At 40.3% G+C, this 14,139-nt stretch overlaps 1 protein-coding gene and 1 long non-coding RNA gene across 7 annotated transcripts in view; one reads left to right on the top strand and one right to left on the bottom strand.

Annotated features, from left to right (window-relative positions):
• The window catches only part of LOC122207520 (lanosterol 14-alpha demethylase), a 55,313-nt gene that overhangs the window by 29,195 nt on the left and 11,979 nt on the right, over positions 1-14,139 (top strand). For 2 of the 6 annotated variants that reach the window (XM_042917593.1, XM_042917591.1), the window contains 4 exons: positions 4,670-4,840; positions 7,518-7,616; positions 11,132-11,308; positions 12,768-12,894. In XM_042917593.1, coding sequence (XP_042773527.1) covers positions 4,799-4,840; positions 7,518-7,616; positions 11,132-11,308; positions 12,768-12,894 — 445 coding nt within the window. In that variant the 5' untranslated portion in view covers positions 4,670-4,798. Of the gene's footprint in view, positions 1-4,531; positions 4,595-4,654; positions 4,841-5,565; positions 5,835-6,014; positions 6,358-7,517; positions 7,617-11,131; positions 11,309-12,767; positions 12,895-14,139 lie in introns of those variants that run through there. The other 4 variants (XM_042917594.1, XM_042917590.1, XM_042917592.1 and 1 more) reach the window with 4 other exon arrangements.
• Positions 5,204-5,567, bottom strand: LOC122207596. Its single transcript, XR_006196939.1, has 2 exons — positions 5,449-5,567; positions 5,204-5,361 (listed from the first exon to the last, which is right to left on the bottom strand). It is a non-coding gene; the product is annotated as an uncharacterized LOC122207596 (long non-coding RNA).

Genomic DNA, 14,139 nt, shown 5'->3' with positions numbered 1-14,139 from the left:
GGTAGTATCGATGTTTTAGCAATGTTTATTCTTCCAATCCAGGAGTATGGAGTATTTTTCCATTTTTTGTGCCTTCTTCAATTTCTTTCATAAACTTTCTATAATTTTCAGTGTATAGGTTTTTCACCTCTTTGGTTATGTTTATTCCTAGGTATTTTATGGTTTTTGGTGCAATTGTAAATGGTATCAATTCCTCGGTTTCTCTTTATGTTGCTTCATTATTGGTGTATAGGGATGCATCTGATATCTGTGCATTAATTTTATATCATGCAAATTTGCTGAATTCATGGATCAGTTGTAGCAGTTTTTGGTGTTTTTGGTGTTTTGGTTGTAGCAGTCTTTTGGGTTTTCCATATAGAGTGTCATGTCACCTGCAAGGAGTGAAAGTTTGACTTCCTCCTGGCTGATTTGGATGCTTTTATTTTGTGTTGTCTGATTGCTGAGGCTAAGACTTCCAATACTATGTTGAATAACAGTGGTGAGAGTGGACATCCCTGTCTTGTTCCTGCCCTTAGTGGGAAAGCTCTCAGTTTTTCCCCATTGAGGATGATATTAGCAGTGGGTCTTTCATATATGGCTTTTATGATCTTGAGGTATCATCCTTCTAGCCCTACTTTCTTGAGGGCTTTTATCAAGATAGGATGCTGTATTCTGTCAAATGCTTTCCTGTATCTATTGAGAGGATCATGTGGTTCTTGTCTTTTATTTTATTGATGTAATGTATTTATTGATTGTTTTGTGGATATTGAACCAGTCCTGCATCTCAGGAATAAATCCCACTTGGTCGTGGTGAATAATTCTTTTAATATATTGTTGGATCTGGTTGGGTAGTATCTTGTTGAGGATTTTTGCATCAATGTTCATCAGGGAAATTGGTCTGTAGTTCTCCTTTTTAGTGGGGTCTCTGGTTTTGGAATGAAGGTAATGCTGGCTTCATAGAAAGAGTTTGGAAGTTTTCTTCCCATTTCTATTTTTGGGAACAGATTCAAGAGAATAGGTGTTAACTCTTCTTTAAATGTTTGATAGAATTCCCTTGTAAAGCCATCTGGCCCTGGACTCCTTTTTTTTTGGGAGATTTGTGATTACTAATTTGATTTCTTTACTGGTTATGGGTGTGTTCAAATTTTCTATTTATTCTTGTTTCAGTTTTGGTAGTTTATGTTTCTAGGAATTTGTCCATTTCTTCCAGGTTGCCCATTTTATTGGTGTATAGTTGCTCATAATATTCTCTTATTATTGTTTGTATTTCTGCAGTGTTGGATGTGATCTCTCTTCTTTCATTCTTGATTTTATTTATTTGGGTCCTTTTCTTTTTCTTTTTGATCAAACTGGCTAGAGGTTTATCAATTTTGTTAATTCTGTCAAAGAACCAGTTTCTGGTTTCATTGATCTGTTCTACTGTTTTGGGGTTTGATAGCATGGATTTCTGTCCTAATCTTTATTATTTCCTGTCTTCTGCTGGTTTTGGGTTTTATTTTGCTGTTCTTTTCCAGCTCTTTGAGGTGTAAGGTTAGGTTGTGTATCTGAGACCTTTCTTCCCTCTTTAGGAAGGCCTGGATTGCTATATACTTCCCTCTTATGACCGCCTTTGCTCATCCCAGAGGTTTTGTGCTGCAGTGTTATCATTATCATTGGCTTCCATGTACTTTTTAATTTCCTCTTTCACTTCTTGGTTAGCCCATTCGTTCTTTAGTAGGATGTTCTTTAGTCTCCAAGTATTTGTTATCTTTCCAAATTTTTTCTGGTGGTTGACTTCGAGTTTCATGGCGTTGTGGTCTGAAAATATGCACGGTATGATCTTGATCTTTTTTGTACTTGTTGAGGGCTGATTTGTGTCCCAGTATGTGATCTATTCTGGAGAATGTTCCATGTGCACTGCAGAAGAACGTGTATTCTGCTGCTTTAGGATGAAATGTTCTGAATATATCTGTTAAGTCCATCTGGTCCAGTGTTATTCAAAGCTGTCAGGAATAAAATTGCTTCCTGGAAAGAAAAGCCTCTGTTACGACTCTCTGTGCAAGAATCCTGCTACAATTTGGCTGTGTTTCCCAACCCCTCACTTCTGAGGGACTGCAGCTTTGACCTGCTCAGACCCTCAGGGGGAGGGCCTCGCTGAGCAATGGCCAGGTGCTGGCTGCACCCAGGAACATTCGGAGACCACACTGCTGCCGATGCTCAGAGTCTGTGGCTGGGTGCCAGCCTGCCCCAGAGAAAGTTCGCGCGATCTTGTAGCAGCAGCGTTTCAGAATTTATGAAAAATCACAACACACACCTGGAGCCTGGCTTCACCCTTATAGTGCTTGTTCCAGCACCAGTGAATGTGGCTGTTCTCCTGGGTCCACTGGGGTCTTTGCCCCAGGGGCGGGGAGCACACAGCCTCTACCAAATGTCCTTCCAGCAGGGGAACCACCTCTTCCCGTGTGGCCCTTGGACTCTTCACTCTTTGGACCTCGCTCTCTGCTCCTGAGGATTCACCCTTCCCACCAGAGCATCGCCAGGTATGGAGCTGCTGAGTTTCAGACTCTGTGCTCCCCTGTTTATAGAGTCTTAATGGAATTTAAACCCTCTCCTTTCTCCTTTTTTTGTTCAGTCCCTGGAGATGTTTCCACTTTTCCACTTTCTTTCCAGCTGTTTTTTTGCAAGAGGTGCTTTTCTGGTACTCTCCCCCATCTCCGGCCTCTCTCTGCAAGCAAAAAACAGCTCCCTGCCCTCTGTGGCTTCTCTCTCCCCCAGTTCACCTCTTCACTCTGTGTACCTGCTGAGTTTTGAGGTTCAGATTGTAGAGATTGTTGTGTTAATCCTGAAATCAGTTTTGTAGGTGTGCATGTGGTTTAGTGTTGATTTGGCTACATTTCAGGGACGAGAGACCCCCAAAAAACTTCCATGCTGTTCTGCCATCTTGGGCCCTCTCCCAACAATCTCCCTTTTCAATTTATGATGTACTTCTGAAATATCACTTTGGAAAACTCACATTAAAATAACAAAAACTATGGTTATATAATAATGAGAACTACCTTGAAGTTTTGATGAGTAAAAGGTCTTGCTTTAAAACTATTTCACAGGAAGATCATACTGGTGGCATAGGATGTGGTTCCAGAGAGAACAAAAATTGACAACCCGGGAGCGCCTGGGTGGCTCAGTCAGTTAAGTGTCCAATTTTTGCTCAGGTCATGATCTCATGGTTAGTGAGATCTTACGGTTAGTGCTGACAGCTCAGAGCCTGGAGCCTGCTTCCAATTCTGTGTCTCCCTCTCTCGCTGCCCCTCCCCTGCTGGCACTCTGTCTCTCTTTCAAAAATAAACTTAAAAAAAAAAAAATAGAAGCCCCACAACTCAATTTTAGGTCAGCAGTTTTCATTATTTTTGGTCTCAGAGCTCTTTCACAATCTTATAAATTATTAAGAGCCCTAAAGAACTTTTTTAAAAAATGTGGGTTACATCTATATGTATTGACAGTAATGCAAATTAAAGGGAAGAAATAAAAATACTAATTTATTAAAAATAACAACCCACGTTAACATAAACATGTGTATTTTAATGAACACAGTTATGTTTTCAAATAAAAAAATAGAAACATGGTACTATTTCAGATTTTTGCAAATCTCTTTAATGCCAGGCTTAATGGAAGATACTTGAATTCTCATGTGCGCTCCTGTATTCAATCTGTTGTGCAATGTTTGGGTTGAAGTATATTAAGAAAACCTGGCTTCACACAGATGTGTAGTTGGAAAAGGCAGGAATATTTTAATAACTTTTCCAGATAATTATATTTTTCTTTATAAGTTGTAGTATCTTAAAAGTTGCAGTCTAGAATCTGAAAGTATATCAATGAACTTTTTATATTACATGAAAATCTATTGGTTCGTCTTGTAGTTTGAATGAATGTTTTACCCAGGCATGATTTTGTAACATCATGCACTGGGCATCTGAAAATACTGGTTTAATGAATTATGCAAAGATTCTAATGTTGACACATCGTATACAAAATCCATTTGTTACTAAATTTTCCTCTGCAGAAAAGTCTCAAGAATTAGTAAGTTGTCAAGTTGATAATAGTAGATTGTTTTCTAAAATTCTTAATTTTTATTTGAAACATTTAATATTTTATCATTGACAACAAATATTGCCAATGAATTTCTTTAAAAGCACAAACAGGCTGATTTAATTTTCAAGAAAATGTCTGTCAAATACCCAAATCTGAATGACTGGCACTCGGCAGTCATTCTTTCAAGCAAAAATGTTATTCCATGAAAGAAGTAGTTAAATACATGTCCTCAGTGGTTGAACTTTAATAAAATTAACGTTCACTATTTCATCAAGGACATTCTTAAGTGAAATAGATAATTTTTTTTTTTTTTTTTAATTGCAAGTGCATGGCAGTGAGGAATAATGAATGACTCAGTCTGGTGCCCCTGCTTTGATTTGTGCTAAGGCCGGAGAAGCTTTATTTAGTATTGATTTTACTATCAGTGCAAATTCCAGCAGTTAAAATGCAAATAACAGTATTATTATAAGGAGCTTTGACTTTGCAGGTACTCTGAACATGTCTTGGGGATACCCAGAGGGCCATGGACCACAGTTTGAGAACTGCTATGGTAGGTATTAGGATAAACTCAGAATATAAAAACAATTAAGGCATGATCCCTATTCTCAAGTTTATCTTTTAACAGAGGAAACCTATAGAGATGATTACAACATAGCTTTAGAGATACAAGAAATGGCAACACTGGGGGATGACTCATTAAAGACCAGCATGGAAGCAGAGACCTCACAGAGTACTTTTGCAATGGAGACAAGCAATGATGAGGCCTGACCTAAGGTCAGTGGAGTGGAGACCTAAGGTGAGTGGAGAAACTTTCAAGGTGGTGGAATTATAGGATGTAGCAACTGATTAACTATGAAGAATGAAGGAGGAGGGCAATGGGGTAGATAGCGATGCCCTTCCTACATATGCATTACAGGAGGGGTAGGTTGACAGCCGGGTGGGAGGAGATAATAAATTCAGTTTTGGATTTATTGACAATGAGATGAATGTGAGGTCTCTAGAGGTGTTGACCAGGCAATTAGCTATTTCTGCTCCTTCCCTGAAAGCCCTGCAGTTTTCTCATTCGCTGCTGTATCCCCCAGTGTCTAGCTCTTAATGTTGACTGAATAAATACCTAAATACGGTCAGGAGCTCGTGAGAATAATAGAAAAAAATTAAATTTGGTAGTCATTATATATATGTTTATTTGAAACCACAGGAGTGGGTGGAGCAGTACGACGGTAGCTGTAGGACTGAACTCCCGCTTTAAATCCCTGGCGGTTCAACAGGCAAAAGTGGAGTTCTTGGGGAATGTTGCCTCAGACAGGTCGCGACGGCCTATAACACAGATTTATTTCGGAAACCTGTTTCTGGATAATCCAGACAACAACCAAGATTTGTTACCTTTATGCCGTATATTAATACCTGTCAGACTGGTTTTAACTGGGGTGGGGTGGGACTGACCTCATCGTCCCACCCTTCAGTATGCAGAAGCAGTCTTTCAAAATTCCCCTTTTCCTGACTCCGTGGGCGGTCTCTCAGAGGCCTCCGCACCCCGGCCCTAAGCAGGATCAGGTGCAGCAGACCCGCGAGCCCGGGCGAGGGGCGGTGCCCAGGCCACCCGCCCAGCTGACGCGATGTATGCTGAGATCACCTCACGAGCGCGCGGTGCAATCATCGAGAGCGCTGCGGACTCCGGTGTCTAGTCGCAAACCTCGCTCTGAGATCCCTCCGCCCGCCCCCTCCCCGCACCGAATCGTGGCGCCCCGCACCCACGGCACGCAGGCTCAGGTTGTCTGAGGTTCCCAGAGGTAATCGCCTCCTAAACTCAAGTTCTTTTCTTTCTCTGTACCACCCATACCATAAGTGCAACTTGCTTTTTCAGGTCCTTTTTCCTGGCGTAAGGAGACCGCGGTGGTAGTCCGACTTATTTGAGAGGCGTGGCCAGCATCGGATCCCGCCTCGTTCTGTGACGCCAAGGGTGGTGCGCGTGGGAGCCACGGGTTGGGGTGGGACTCGGTTTAGTGGGAGAGCTGGGGGCCGGGGCCGTGTCCGGACGCCCATCTGCCGGCTTCTCTCGCTCTGTGGATTCGGAGGAGCGGCCGCGACCTCGGCCTCCAGCGTCTCCAGCGAACTGTAGTGGATGCTGTGGCGGCCAGGATGCTGCTGCTGGGATTACTGCAGGCGGGCGGGTCGGTGTTGGGGCAGGCGATGGAGAGGGTGACCGGCGGCAACCTCCTATCCATGCTGCTAATCGCCTGCGCCTTCACGCTTGGCCTAGTCTACCTGTTCCGCCTTGCAGTCGGCCACCTGGCCCCCATGCCGCCCGGGGCGGTAAGTGCACCCCGGGGACCCGGGCGGGGGACGCAGCGACCGCTGTGGCCGAAGGGCGAGCCAGGCGACGACAGAGGCGGCCAAAGGGCTAGCAGGAGTGGTGACCACGGCCATGCTTGGCTGGGCGGTGGAAGCGGGCGCACTGGGGGCTGGGAGGTGGCCGTAACTCTGCTGCTGGTGGTCGAGACTGCCTTGACCTTGCTAGCCTTGGTGCTGGGGTTCCGGCTGGCCAGGACCTCCAGGATCATAGTAGTGTTACAGACTTTGGCGGAGTCCCTACTGGGGATGGGATGCCCCTGGCAGCTTCGGTCCCTGTGGCGGTCGTCTTGATGACTGCGCCCTTGTGGGGTTCAATGTCCTGCGGCCTGTGATATTGCCCCTAATGGCGACTTAATATCAGTCTGAAGGGGGGAGTGTTTGGTAGGGTAAGAGTGACTGGATTGTCACTTCTTGTGCCAATGAAGTATCAGTGTCTTTAATTTAGTGCCTTTATTGACCATTAGCTTCATACTTAATATATTTGATGAATGCATCCTTGACCAGCCAACACCAAGTAGCTTTTAAAACTGCCTTTTACAGTTTTACAGTTTTACATTCCACTGCCTTTGTACAGTGGAATGTACGAACTAAAAGTTTTATGAAAGTGCCTTTTAGAGTGAGTGCTAAAGCACCTGCTAGGACTGATCTACCCTCTCTTTAAAATCAATGGATGAGATGTGTTTTGTTTACTGATAAATGTAGCTTCTTAAACATTTCACTTTCTGTACAAGTTACTGTTTGTCTTTTTCTATATCTTCTTTAGACAAGAATCTGGGACTAAAATTGTGAGTGGTAGTGGTGAAGATGCTGTTTGATTTTCCTGTTTTTTTTTTTTTTCTCCCCACTGCTGTTGGCTAACAAAGTTGCCTAGAGCCACAAATAAATATTCTGGACAGTGTTCAGCATGTGCAGTTGCAATACCTTTGTGTTTGTCTAGTTATTTATCTTACATCATGTTCTGAGTTTCTGTTTACTATGGCCACTCCTAAGATATTTGTAGTTTAGCTGTTCTTAAGTTACTATTGATGCTTTATTTTTTATTTCATTTGTTTGGTCATGAACCTAAACTGGATTTCTCCTTTAGAATGAAATGTGAGTCCACATTTTGTTTTCTCTTGCAGAAAAGTCCACCATACATTTTCTCTCCAATTCCATTCCTTGGACATGCCATAGCATTTGGGAAAAGTCCAATTGAATTCCTAGAAAATGCATATGAGAAGGTAAGTCTTCCAAATAATTACAGGAAAAGAAATTAGTGCTTTTCAAACTTTCTTTTATATGGCAGAACATTAAAAAAAATTTGTGATCTTGTGCTTCTCCTCAGTATAGGAAACATTAAATTAGAGCTGCTCCTCAGTATAGGAAACATTAAATTAGAGCTGGAAGGGTCTTGGAGATCCTCTTAATCTCTTCCATGTCCTGGGTGATCTCTGAAACATCACCTGAGGGAACCTGTAGTTCTGGCAGCTATGGCCTAAAAACCACTAGCCTAAATTTTGTACTTACTGATCAGTTAAAACTGATACTGATTGACCCTTATTTTTCTTAACTAGTCATCTGTGGGATTTTCTAACCTGCTTTAAATCTCTTCTGTGACTTCAGTTTTGTCTACTTAGGTGATGCCATGGCCACTCAGATCTTTGCCCTTCTAACAAGCTTTCCTGTGCTGATTCAACCATTTATTCCACAGGCCCACTTTGAATGGTTGTCACTCTTAATGGTTTCATTTCCACAGTATAAATTTAGACACTTTATTCTGAGACCATAACTTCTTTTCCCAGCTTGCCTGTACAGCTCCTTCCATTGTAACCATTCTTTGACCTCATTAGATCTTCTAGTCCATTGTCCCATTTACTTTCTCCTGATCTATTATTAGCCTCTTTACTTTCCTTCTTTTTCCAGTCTGGCACCATGGTCCACCATTTCAGTTACACTTTAGCCAATACCATACGTTTCCTTTTCATTTTACTTACATGGTAAAACCCCAACCTTGGAGGGAGGCTATTAGTCATTTTCTTCTTGCACCAGTTAGGAAGTTCCTTCCTAATTTCATGATTCCCTACCTTGAATGAGCTTTGAACACTGCTCAACAGTCGTATCATGCCAAAGTATGGTTGGCATACTTTGTGTTTGCCACACTGACAGTTCAGACCTTCATTTTCTAAACTTCTGAATCTTCCTATCAAAGCAGATGATTTCGTCTCCTCTTTAAAGAGAGATGTATAACCATCCAAAGAGAACTCTCTCATGCTCCCACTTTGAAACATACATTCTCTTTTCTTCCTGTTACACTAATTATAAAACACTTACTTTGTGCCAATACTGAGTGCTTTAGATAGATTATTTCACTGAAGCTCCACAAATTCCTTTCAGGTATATCCATTTTATACATGATAACACTGAGAAACAGGTTATATAATTTGCTCTTGGGCTCCCAGCTGGTTAGTGGTGAAGCCAGGATTTATATATGGTCTGATTTCCAACTCTGTAGGCTTTTAATAATAATAATAATAGTAATACAACACATGTAATGTTTACTACGGCCAACATACTCTTCTATAATATATTTATATCTGACATACACATCATGGATATAATCTGTATGTATATATATATGTATATATAATCTTGATAATAGTAGGAACTGTCATTATTTCCATTTTATGGATGAGGGAAACTGAAGTACAGAGAAGTTAAATTCTCTGTCTGTAGGAGCAAGGTCACAACAGCTAATACGTGGAGGACCCTGGATGTGAACCCTGGTAGTCTGGCTCTAGAATCTTGGGCTCTAGCCTACTAGGTGCTGTCACCTTGGTTTTTATTTTGTTTCCTATTGGAAGTTAAAGTCTCAATCCATCTTTTGTCTCAGGAACATTATGCTGTTTTTCTTCTTCCTATAGTGACTTCTTCAACTGGATCTTTCCTATGTTCTCTGAAAAATTTTTCAAAGGTCAAAAGGACCAGAGCTTCTGTTGACCACTCAGTCTCCTCTCATGTCCTTCCCCCTTCAGCAAGTTTTCTGTACTTACTTTGTTTCCACATCTCCTGTTTACTTAACTCTTCATACCACCCTTGATTAATGAGCTCCATTTCCTAATTCAATGAACTTGACCTCTCAGCTGTATTTGTCACTGGTAACCACAACTACTCCCTCCTCCTTAAATGTGGCTTCTCTCATTTTTCCCCCCTGCTTCTCTGACTGTGCCTTCTCTAACTCATTTGTGGGCTCATGCCTGGCCATTTACTGTTGGGGTTCATGGAGGTTTGGTCCTTGGCCTTTATTCTTCCCTAGGTGATCTCCTCTCTACCTGCCGCTTCAGTTACCAGCCATATGTGGATGACACCCAAATTAATAAGCTCCAGACCTGGATGTTCACCTCTCACGTGATTCTTTTCTGAGATGTCTCAAAGGCATCAGAAATCCAATATTTCTAAAGTCTCACCCTTGGTTTTTCTCTCTCCAATCCTGGTTGTCCTATTCTTTCTTCTCACCATTGTTCTGTTTTACAGTGAACTGAAGCCTATGATTCATTCTTGATACTTCCCTCTCCCTCTCTTAATCCGTTTCCATCTGCAGATTCTCCAGAATAACTCAGTATACATTTGCTTCTATGGGCATTGTCCCACCATTAACCATGTGGCAAGTTTTCATCATCAGTTTCCTGTAATAGGCTCTAACTCGTCCTCTGGTATTCTTTCTGTTCTTGTCCCTCCCTCTTCTTCCTATAACAGCCAGAGGGACCTTTCTTTTTAAAATATGCATACATCAGTGTGTCTCTCGTATGCAGTTTAACATCTTCTATGGCTTTTCATTGCCTGTAAGGAAAAAACTCCTGAATATGGCTTCTGAGACTCTGGTGTAGGCTCTGCAGACTATGCTCCTCTGTCCTTTCCTCCACTCTTTCCTTCAGGACCTTTGTGCATGTCTGGCCACCGTGCTAATTCCTCCTCATCCTTGGAGCCTCAGCTCAGGTGGTCTTTCTTCTCTTTGGTCTCCCTTGTATCAGTTCTTTTATCACAGAGATACTTACCTTCCAGTAGTACTTGTCACATTTGCAGTTTTACATTTGGTGATGTGATTATTTGATTTTAAGTGGTATCTTTTTCAGTAGATTAAGCGTCATGAGTCTGGAACAGTATTTTTGTTCACAATTATATCCTCAGAGCCTTGTCTTCAAAATAATCAGAAAACTGCAAGGGAAAGCATTTAACACTCAACCATATTAACAAAGAATTAAAAATGAAATCATTTAGTGTTGGTGAGATAGTAGTAAAAACGGATAACTAAATAAACTTCCGATGTCTTTACACAGCAAATACTATATAACTTGTATAATAATGTAAAGATCATAACCTTTGGTGACTCCTATAAACTTTTCTCTAACCAACGGGAAAAAAAAAAATCTATATTCTCAGAGATACTCATTGCAGAAATATCCATAAGAAATGAAAAAACTGACACATCACCCATTTGTCCAATAATGAAAGAATAATTATTAAAATTATGTTTGTGTAAAGGATAGTAAATATTTTCAGTATAAACTGAAAAAAATGAAAAATTTATTCATATTTCATTTGGAACTGGATGAATAAAATTATAAATCTGCACAAAGACTGGGTGAATAACTGCATTAAGGCTTATGCACGTTTTAATTTTCAAAAATAAAGAGGTTAGTATTTCTTTAGTGCTCCATATTTTTTACCATCATCACTAAGGCTGCTTTTCTTTCTTTAGTATGGACCTGTATTTAGCTTTACCATGGTGGGCAAGACATTTACTTACCTTCTGGGGAGTGATGCTGCTGCACTGCTTTTTAATAGTAAAAATGAAGACCTGAATGCAGAAGATGTCTACAGTCGCCTGACAACACCTGTGTTTGGGAAGGGAGTTGCATATGATGTCCCTAATCCAGTAGGTGATGCTCTTCTCGCCAAGAAAGACATAGCTATAATATAATGTTATAGGTAGTAGTGTAATATTGTACATGGAAAATGTGGAAACAATTCATTCCTTGGTTCAGAAATCTGAAGAATGAGACATTCAAAAGACAAAAACCCCTAGGTAACTGACAAAGAATGGGTATTTGTTTTGTAGTTGCAGGCACGGGCTAAGCAATTTTAAATGGTTTCCTGCACAGAGAAATACAACCAATGATAACAGTGCATTGGAATTTGAGTCCATTGGGTGACAAGAAAATCCCATTTTTTAATCAGAAGGTCCTCCTGCCATCCCACTCCTCTGAAATTCTAGCATAAGAGCTTGTTTTGAGCTAGAGATTGTTCGCTTTAGAAGTTTGGTTTCTTTCCTCCTCCTAAAGTCCAATATTAAAGTGTTGCAAGTTGATACAAAAAACACAAATGAGATCATTGGCTCAATTGCTTGGTGTGGGCTCTGGCTGAGATCCTACCACACGTTACCTAGTATCCCAGTGCAGCAGTTAGGAGTCAACATCAAATGTTATTTCTGGGGATGGGGGTGGGTGGGGGGCTGTGGGGAAATGAATGGCTCCTCAAGGCCAAAAGCAAGAGCCCTGGAAAATCCCTGTGGTCAAATATATCTATTTTTTTCATACTGCTGATCAGATTCTTAAAATAGAAATGTCCCAATGGTTTAAAACCATTGGTTGTCTTAGGGTGAGTTTATTTTAGTCAGACTATATTGAATCATAATTAAACTTCTGGAAGATAGTGAAAGGAATGATACTTGTTTGGGAATAGAATGGGAGAATATGTGAAGTAGGATAAAAATGATATCAAAGTGTAATGAACCTTTGGGAGATGCTGTTGGTGTCTGGGTTGGTTTGGAATACCAGAAGATAACAGGATAGGAAAGGTAAGCCCTGGAGTGAGGAGTGGCAAAATGTGTATGTAGGAAGGAAGGCAGAGGTGGGGTTCCTAATTTATTGTTAGTCTAAGGCCCACGCACCAGGTGTTTCTCCACACATTACTTCAGATCCATGTAAACGCGCTAAGTTTCCCATGTCTGATGTAGTTTAAAAAAAAAATCCTTTTGGGGCGCCTGGGTGGCTCAGTGGGTTAAGCGTCCGACTTCAGCTCAGGTCACGATCTCGCGGTCCGCGAGTTCGAGCCCCGCGTTGGGCTCTGGGCTGATGGCTCAGAGCCTGGAGCTTGCTTCCGATTCTGTGTCTCCCTCTCTCTCTGCCCCTCCCCCGTTCATGCTGTGTCTCTGTCTCAAAAATAAATAAACGTTAAAAAAAAAATAAAAAAAATTCCTTTTATTGTTTTTTAATCTTTTTTCAGAATATTGTTTTCTTTGGGTGTTACAGAGTTCTTATAATAGCCTAAATGAATCTTGTGACAAAACAAAATTGTGTTTTAATGCTTGGTATTATACTGTTAATATTTTTAAGGTGTTTTTGGAGCAGAAGAAAATGTTAAAAAGTGGCCTTAACATAGCCCACTTTAGACAGCACGTTTCTATAATTGAAAAAGAAACAAAGGAATACTTTCAAAGTTGGGGAGAAAGTGGACTAAAAAGTAAGCAAATGTTTTGGTTTTGCATTTATCCTAATATTTCTACTTTTTTATGACTAGAAACATAAGAATATATGGTATGTATAAAAAAACAAGCTACAGCATTTGTGAAACCTCCTTAGATTTAATGGCAAGAACATGTTTTGATAACCATAGAGTTAAAAAGACCCAAGAGGAAGTGATTTTACCACTCATTTAGCAAAACTTTTAAAATGGGTTAACTAACATGCAGGTTATTCAGTTCATTTGTACAAATAATATAAAAATCGTTTTTTAAAGATTAAAATAAACTGAATGTAAAACTTTTTGCAAGGTCATTTTAAGACAATAAAATAACTTTTTTTTTTCACCCCAGTGGGCAAGTAAAAATCTAAGCGATTTAGTTTTGTATATAATACCTTATTTATTTAATATTGTATGAGAATGATTTAATTCATGAAAAAAGTAAATTTAAGTACATAGGTTTATTTTACCACCAAATGTATTATATGCTCTCTTGCGTTATGTACAGAGTATACTGAGTATAATTTGACATTCTTTGGATATTTGTATGAATCCATTCTGTAAATGGGACAATAAGTGTTCCTTTCAGAGAAAATTGCCATGCCCAAAGCAGGAAGCAACATCTGCCTACAGAGCATCAAGACCTCTTCTTAGGTCCCCATGTTTTTTTCTGGGCGTGGTCTTCAGTTTCTATAAAAGGTCCAGAAACTTGATTTTATTTTTAATACACCTAAAGTTGATGTGATCTGTTTCTAACCATATAACAAGCTGATGTATAAACTAGAATGCCAACTTAATGAATACAAGTGAGACAAAGTTGTAGCACTGAGAACACCAGAATTTGCTTAACTTCATTGGCAAATCTCATTGGAAAGCCAGGTGATAACTGGAAGTTCATTTGGTACATGTGGAATTAAAGAGCAAGGCGCAACTGGGTTATTTTTAGGACGTTTAAATGTCATCAAATGTGCTTGCCTACATTGGTCTAAAATTTGGGATATACCAATTGGTGATTAGTTACAGTTTTCTTTCATATACGGTCAAGACTTCAAATTGTTGTCCTGATTTTCCTGCTTTTGACCTGGGAAATAACCCATTCCTCGGTCTTTGGACTGCTGTTCTTTGGGAAGCATCTCCGATGCACTAAATAACCTTTTGCTGCTTTTGTTACACTGCGACCTGGAACTCCTGCAACTATATTCGTTTTTATCTTCAATTTATCTTTTCAAGTTGAAGAGTCATGAG

This window comes from Panthera leo, chromosome A2 (assembly GCF_018350215.1).
Source record: "Panthera leo isolate Ple1 chromosome A2, P.leo_Ple1_pat1.1, whole genome shotgun sequence".
NCBI lineage: Eukaryota > Metazoa > Chordata > Mammalia > Carnivora > Felidae > Panthera > Panthera leo.
This window is presented reverse-complemented; position numbering and strand designations above follow the sequence as displayed.